Raw genomic sequence first — 8,074 nt, 5'->3', positions numbered from 1 at the left:
TGGAGTGGAGTGTGGGGGTGATTAACAGGAACCGTGCTTTAGGAGGGAAGTGAAAGAGAATCCTGCAGTCAGTTGAAGCCACAACTGGGGGGCATGGCGGGTAGAGGGAAATGAAATGGAATTACCCAACTGGGATGCTATTTTTATTGCTGTTTGTATTACAGTAGCAGCCAGAGGCTTGAACTGAAGTCAGAACCCCATTGTGCCAGTGAGACAGTCCCTGCCCCCAGGAACTTAAAGCCTCTAGGTCAGGGGTCTCAAAGTCCCGGCCCACGGGCCGTCTGCGGCCCGAGAACCTCCCCGCTGCGGCCCGCGAAAACTTTTTTAAAACTTCTTTCATCCCTCCCTGGGGGAGGGGAGCGGGCAGGAGAGATGCAGCCCCGCTGCCGGCTCTGTCTGCTGCAGGTGCCTCCCCCCGCAGCTCCCACTGGCTGGGGGAGAGGGACGGAGATACCATCACCAGTCGCCGGGCAGAGTCAGCCGTGGCGGTTGCATCATTGGTTGCCGGGCGGAGTCAGCTGTGGAGGACGAGTCACTTTTTTCCACAATGAACATAAACAAGTCAACATAGCGAACGCAACTCTCTGATGCCCACCTGGCTGCAATCCTGAAGGTTTCAACGGCTCAGTTCCCTGAGGCCAAACATCAACAAACTGGGAGAACTGAAGCATTGCCAGGTGTCTGGCAAACACGAACGGCTCTCTGGCAGGCGAAGCATTGTATCAAGTGGTACGACAGCGGTATTCTTTCCAAGACATTCGAAAGAAAAAATACACTAGAAACATTTTCTTTTCTACACACCATCTTCAGTGACATTATTGGCCCGCTGGGAGGATTTGAGGACTGGCCCTGGCCCAAAGGGAAATGGAGTTTGAGACCCCGATCTAGGTAGAGCGTTTTTCAGATGGGGACACCAAGGCTCAGGGGCTCGGCGACCTGACCCAGGAGCTAATAGCAGAGGGAGGAATTGAACACAGGTCTCCAGCACAGCACCTTAACCAAGGCCCTGGCCCCCTCCTCGTTCTGCCAGCAGGCTGCAGGGTCGTGCCCCGATGCTGAGGGGAAAGATCTGAGCTCAGTTTCTTCCATTCAGCCCATCACAGTGGCATCTCTTGGAGTCAAAGGGCACAACCCCTACTCCCAAAGCAAGGGCACCCCAGGACCACAGTTTACACGTAGTCCTGTTTTTCCAGTTGGGGTCCCATGACATGACACCCCCTCCCCAAACCTGCTGCTTGGGGACACTTGACCCAAACAAGGCAGGATTTTCTGACGCTCCCCCGCCTTCCCCATCAGATGTTTCGAATTTTGTCACTGGAAATCAGCGTGAAGAGCGGAAGGAAGTGCTCTCGCTCTGCAGATGCTTCTGCGCTCCTCTCCGCCTCCCACGTCCGTGGGAAAAGCGGGTGATAGAAATCTGCGTAATCATTTCCCCCAAACTCTGTTTCCAGCACCTCAAGCCGGCTCCTTCCCCCTCCGCCTGTGCCCAGACACTGTCTGCACAACGGGCTGGCGAGCCCGCCCAGCCGGATTTCTCCCTTTGCCATCATGTCCTGCGTCATCTAACGCCCCAGATCCCCGGGGAGCCATCACGCTCCAGATCCCGACATGGCCAGGACCCCAGGTGCCTTCCCTCTGCTGTTGCTGTTGCTCGGGCCGCCTCTCAAAGGTGGGTTGAATTGAGGGAGCCAGGTTCGGTCAGTCTGAGCCCGCTTCCGGGTGCATGTGGAAGGCCCATGGGATGGAGGGTGTCTGGACTGAAAGCACCTGGTGGGGCAGCGGATTGAATGGGGAGGCAGCAGGGCGGAGAGGTTGGTTTGGCACCAGCCCCAGGTTTGGGGAAAACGGGGATGGGGATGGGAAGAACAAACCCTGGGCACTGCAGTTGGTTTGTGGGTTCCTCTCACTGCAGCAGCTGGCCTCAGGGCCGGGGGGGGCTGCACCGATTGAAAAGGAAGGGGTGACAAGAGAGAGAAGCAGACTCATTAGAAATGTCATGGCTGCCGGGCAGAATCTGGTGTGTCTATAAAAGGAGGGCAGTGGAGTTTAGGCCATGCTCCAGTTGTTAGCCAAGCCCCAGCCTGGAGCCCCTTGGTCGTTAGAGTTGCCCAGGGCTGGGTGCCTTCGGCCATGAGCAATGTCCCGAGCCAGATGCCCTCAGTTGTCAGTGTCACCCCAGATCAGATGCCCTCTGTCCTTAGCAATGCCCCTGTGACCGACCCAGGGTACAATCCAGACTAATGAGTAGCTGTGTCACCCCTGCCCTGTAATCCGGGGCGCCCTTTACAATGCCTTGATGCTGTAGCCTCCAGCCTGGACACTGCTCACAAAGAGTTTCCAGCATGCAACTCACTCCTAGCTATCTCTGTGTGATCTGCAGCCAGCCAGCCACACCCTGGCTCTTACCAGCCTTGGTTATGCTGCAGGGTGATCCCAGTTCACTCCCAGTCTCAGATTTCCCCCCAGAAATCTATGTCCTGTATTGCCCAGCCCTCTCGTGGACACTACAAGTTTATAGAAAGTCTGTCATTTCATCACTAGAAATAATATGCACACCCCTTGTTACCCCAAATGGAGTTTCCCTGACACTTCACTTTAAACACACTGGATTAGATAAAGCAGCAAAACAAGTTTATTAACTAAAAAGAGAGAGATTTTAAGTGAGTACAAGTAATGAGTAGGGCCCTACCAAATTCACGGTCCATTTTGGTCAATTTCAAGATCACAGGATTTTAAAGACCGTAAATTTCATGATTTCAGATATTTAAAACTGAAATTTCACGGTGTGGTAATTGTAAGAGTCCTGACCAAAAAAGGAGTTGTGTGTGTGTGTGTGTGTGTGGGCGGGGGGTCGCAAGATTATTCAAACGGGGGTTGCGGTCCTGCCACCCTTACTTCTGCGCGGCTGGGGGCGGTGGTGCTGCCTTCAGAGCTGGGTGTCCGGAGAGCAGCAGCTGCTGACTCGGAGCCCAGCTCTGAAGGCAGCAGCACAGAAGTAAGGGTGGCAAAACCGCGACCCTCCCAGAAATAACCTTGTGACCCCCCTGCAACACCCGTTTGGGTCAGGACCCCCAATTTGAGAAACGCTGGTCTCCCACGTGAAATCTGTATAGTACACAAAAAAACAGATTTCACGGGGTGAGACCAGATTTCACAGTCCAGGATGCATTTTTCATAGCTGTGAATTTGATAGGGCCCTAGTAATGAGGCATGAACATCAGAAATGGTTACAAGAAACAAAGCTAAAATGCAGCTGGTGCCGAACTTCACACACTATGTTAAATTCAAAGCAAAGTTTTCTCACTGCATGCTCTCAGCAGTCTTGCTGGTCAAACTTCTTAGGTCAGGACCCGTTCTCCAGTTCTCTCTCTCTCTGTGTGTGTGAGAGAGAGAAAGAGCTCCCTGCTGCTTTTCCTTACCTGTTGGAGCTTCTTTTGTTTCTCTTCCTGCTTGATGTCTCTCTTTATGGCATAAATGCAAATTAAGCAGAGCACCCTTTCCTTTGTTTGACACAGGGCCTGTTTGCCAACCTCAGTTTGGAATATCTGCTATTAACGCCAAAATCTTATAACTTCCCATACAATGCTGCCAGACCTATTTTATCAGGACAGTATTGACCAGCAAATTTTGACTTTTCAAATGATATCTCACAAGGCAAACTTTGTAAAAGATTGTTACAATAGAGGTGTAGGGGGTGGGCATAGGGGTACATTCTGTCACAGCCCCCCAGCCAGATACCCTCAGTCATCAGCGTTGCCCCAAACTGGATGCCCTAGGTCAACAGAGATACACCAGCCTGGACACCCTCGATTCTTAGAGACACCCTGGGCTAGATGCCCTTGGTCATTAGCGACACCCTAGGCCAGACGCCTTTATTAATTTCAGCCATCCTGGACTTGATGCCCTCAATCGTTAGTGATGCCCCAGGCTGGACACCCGCAACTTTGTCATTGTACCCAATCAGTTTTTCCCTAAACACTGCCCAACTTTTCAGTCCTTTTCAGTGTGTGTTTGGGGCGGGGGGGCCTCCCCTCCTGCCAGTGAAACCTCCAGCCGTGCCACGGTGGCTGTTCAGAGGGGAAACAGCTGCAGCTGGGGACAGCTCACATCTCAGGCTGGATGTGTCTCAGGCCTCTGAGTGCGTGCGGCTCCCTCTCTGCAGGGGTGCCCGGCCCTGAGCAGCCTGTGAACCCCAGGGATCGTGGGGCACAAGGGCAAATCCTTCCCACACCCCGAGTCTACCCTGGGGAGTCAGCGGGTTAAGAGGATGAATGGCCTCCTCTTCTGAAAGGTCCAGCCCCTGCCAAGCTCTCCTGCCTGCCACAATCCCCACTGGCCTCCCTGCTGCACGGCGTTCACCCCCAATCCTGCTCACACCAGTGCCCCCACCGGTGCTCCCTCCGCATTGTGGGGACCCCTCCTCCTGCCCCCTAACTAGCACCCCTAATCTGTGATCCCTCCCCATTGTAGGAACCCCTCCCCCTGCCTCCCGACTAGCACCCCTAATCTGTGATCCCTCCCCGTTCCTGTGGCTTGTGTATTCGCGGTGCAGCACCAGCGCTCTAAAGAAACCCACCTCCACGAGGGGTGTAGCTACTGTCACCACTGGCGTTTTACAGCGCTTTCACCCCCCCCCCACCCAAGTGAGAAGGTTGCAGCGCTGTACAGTGCCAGGGGAGACAAGCCCTAAGAATCTTACCTCTCCAGCCTTCAGGACACCTGGGTTCTTCGTGCCCTCAGGCCGAGAGCCATGCAGTGTTGTCAACTCACGATATTTGGCATTTCACATAAAGCCCCAGCTGCGTGCGTCGTGTTTTAGATGCGAATCGTGTCTTTTGTATTGTAAAACACAGCGCACCTCTCCAGCCCTTGTCTTGGGGGAAGACACGAGCAAGAATGACCCTTGGCGGCTCAGAAGTCAAATAAGGAAAACCACAAATTTATCATTGTGAAAAAAAACAACCCCACCCAAGATAGTTTAAGCCAATATTATGATTTCAGGGGACCTGGTGTATGATTTTTGAATGCTTGGGAATGGCAATACTGCAGCGGGACCCTAGAGGTTAAATAAAAAAAAACACCCCAGCTTTCTGTCAGCTTGTACTAGGATATCAAAAACAGCTATTTCCTTGTGGCCTGTGGTTTGGCATGTGTGAAGAAAGCGTACAAGCTGAACCTTTGCTTTCTCCACACTGACTTCCTGTAACAGCAGCGCGGGCAAACTGGGTGGGAGGGCTAACAGGTTGGGGCTGGGAGCCAGGAGTCCTGGGTTCAGTCCCCAGCTCCGGAAGGGGAGTGGGGTCTAGTGGGTTGTAGCCGGGGGGGCTGGGAGTCAGGGCGCCTGGGTTCTACCCCTGCTTTGTCTCCCGTTGGCCTGCGATGGAATGAAAATGCCTTTCACGGCCTGCAAGGCCACATCTATCCGTGCAGCTGCGCGGTAATAACAATCCCAGCGGCTCTCAACCTTTCCAGGTGACTGGACCCCTCTCAGGAGTCAGATTTCTCTTGCGTACCCCCAAGTTCCACCTCCACCTAAAAACAACTGGCTTACAAAACCAGACATAAACATACAAAAGGGTCGTAGCCACACTAGTACTGAACAATGGCTGCCTGGCTCATCGTTACCATATAATTATCAAATAAAGCCACTGGGATATAAATATTGCATTTACATTTCAGGGTATGGAGCGGTCTAGACAAGTCATTGTCTGCATGAGGTTTTGGTTTGTACTGACTTCGCTAGTGTTTTTTCTGTAGCCTCTTGTGAAATCCAGATGAGGTGTTTCAGAGTAACAGCCGTGTTAGTCTGTATTCGTAAAAAGAAAAGGAGGACTTGTGGCACCTTAGAGACTAACCAGTTTATTTGAGCATGAGCTTTCGTGAGCTACAGCTCACTTCATCGGATGCATAGGTGATGTACCCCCTGGAAGACCTCTGCGTACCCTCAGGGCTATGCGTTCCCCTGGCTGAGAACCACTGTCCCGTTGTCATGAAAAGCCCACTTCCACGAGCGGCAGAGTCCCACCCCTGAGTTACATAAGTTAGGCCAACAGAGGCTTAGTGTAGACAGCGCTTCTACCGTAGACTAGCCCAGTTGCTTATTTCACATGCGGGCTTTCAACATAGCAGGGCCTCTTCCTCTTTCAGTTATCATCACCTGCAGCTAGGAAACCAGCTGGGGCTGGGGGCAGGCGGTTAACGCAGGGGCGAGCACGTAGAAATGCGAGGGCGCGTAGGGGGGTGAGAAAGACAGATTATAGTGGGGCACTAGGACCACCCTAGCTAAGGCTCAGAGAGCCCGCAGCTTGACAGCTGATTTCTCTAACTGCTCTAAAATCCCCACACCGACTGGATTTGGCTTGAAAACTGCTCTGGCCCGAGGGCTGCGGGGTAGGGATAATGGTCCAGATGTGAGGGGAGGGGGGTTTCTAATGTTTCGGGGGCTCGAACGCTCCCCAAACTGATTGCCCATGGAGCTGTGATCCGGGGTCAAAGCTGGCTCTTTAATCCCTTGAGACCAGCGGTACGAGGCACTTGCTGCCTTGTGGCTTTTGAAGCTAAGCACCACCCACGGGCTGTGAGTCGGAGGCTCTTTGTGCAGTGCAGCGTGTGTCGGCGTAACTTATGTGACACGCGGGGGCTGGAGCAGTGAAGCTGACGGGAAAGCTCTCTCCCGTCAGTTTAGGGCAGCTTGATTAGAGAGATAATGGCGGTGGAGCTGCGTGGCTTTGTGAGCTGTCTCGGGTAGCCTGAGTCAGGCCTGGGGGAGCAGTCTGAGCGTCGTGTGTTGTGTGCACTAGCTGTTCTCAGGCTGCGGGGGGCTCCTAATGGAAGTTTGGCTTCGGTATTTCAAAGTCCACAAGCAGATTCATATTTTATTCCAGTAAATTCACTGACAACCACCTTCGTTAGCTCAGAGTTAAGGTGCCCCGGGGCTGTCTCATGCCCTCCCAGAATGCTGAGCTCAGCAAAGCACAACCTCCGAAAACCAGGAAATACAGAGTTAAGGTAAACACCCACGTAACCTTAACTCTGCCCTCTTTGAGTGATGCCCCAACGTCACGGGCAGCGGGTAGCATAGGCAGGGGAAGGCTGTGCCTCCCCAAACAGCATGGCGTGGCCCCGCCCACGCTCGTCCCCCAGGCTCCCTCCTGCCTGCTTCAGTTCGCTTCCCGCCGGCCCTCTTCTGTGGCCGAGAGGCTGGGGCCGGCAGGCTGGGGCTGGTGCACACAAGGCCCAGGGTTGGGGAGCTCCGGGGTTGGGGCTGGGGGTGCTCTGGCCGCGCCACCCACCCGGCACTCCAGGGCTGGGGCGTGTTGCGGGGGGGCAGTGGCTGTGTGGGGGGTGCTCCTGGCTCCGGCGGGGCAGGGAGGATAGGAGGGGCGGGGCCTCGGGCAGAGGGGGAGGGGACAGGGGCTAGCCTCCCCCAAGGATGCATTCACCCATCGCCCATGCCCAACGTGCTCATAACACACACACTGACCCTCCGCCATTGTGCCGTACTGAACAGGAGCGCCCTACACCTGCCCTACACTCACTTAGCCTGGTCCACAGAAAGAACCCCCCCCCATCAGCTAAATTTTGCATCCCCTTTAGCACCCCCGTCACCTTCATGCGCCCGGTCCTGTCCGGCACTCTGCTTTCACTTACCCTCCTTTCAACCCACAGAGCACGCTCACCTCCCACCTCACGGCTGACAAGCCCCCGGGCAAGAAGACCCCTGTGCCCTGCTACTGACACACCCTACACCACACAGGGCTGTAATGACTGGATCTCCCAAGACACACGTGCAGGGCCGCCCAGAGGATTCAGGGGGCCTGGGGTCTTCGGCGGTGGGGGTCCTTCCGCTCCGGGTCTTCGGGGCACTTCGCTGAAGAAGCGGCGGCAGGTCCTTCACTCCGGGTGTGTTTGGCGGCACTGAAGGACCCGCTGCCGAAGTGCCACCGAAAATTCTCCTGGGGGCCCCTGAAAACTCTCATGGGGGCCCCTGAGGGGCCCGGGGCCTGGGGCAAATTGCCCCACTTACCCCCCGCCCCCTCTGGGCAGCCCTGCACACGTGCTCCTCTTTGATCAC

At 54.9% G+C, this 8,074-nt stretch overlaps 1 protein-coding gene across 1 annotated transcript in view; it reads left to right on the top strand.

Annotated features, from left to right (window-relative positions):
- Window positions 1-984: 984 nt before the first annotated feature.
- The window catches only part of ITGAL (integrin subunit alpha L), a 31,110-nt gene continuing 24,020 nt past the window's right edge, over window positions 985-8,074 (top strand). The window contains exon 1 of the mRNA XM_027834585.3: window positions 985-1,669. Coding sequence (XP_027690386.2) covers window positions 1,609-1,669 — 61 coding nt within the window. The 5' untranslated portion in view covers window positions 985-1,608. The remainder of the gene's footprint in view (window positions 1,670-8,074) is intronic.

This window comes from Chelonia mydas, chromosome 6 (genome assembly GCF_015237465.2).
Source record: "Chelonia mydas isolate rCheMyd1 chromosome 6, rCheMyd1.pri.v2, whole genome shotgun sequence".
NCBI lineage: Eukaryota > Metazoa > Chordata > Testudines > Cheloniidae > Chelonia > Chelonia mydas.
Note: the sequence above shows the minus strand (reverse complement) of the source record. Positions and strands in the feature narration are given on the sequence as shown.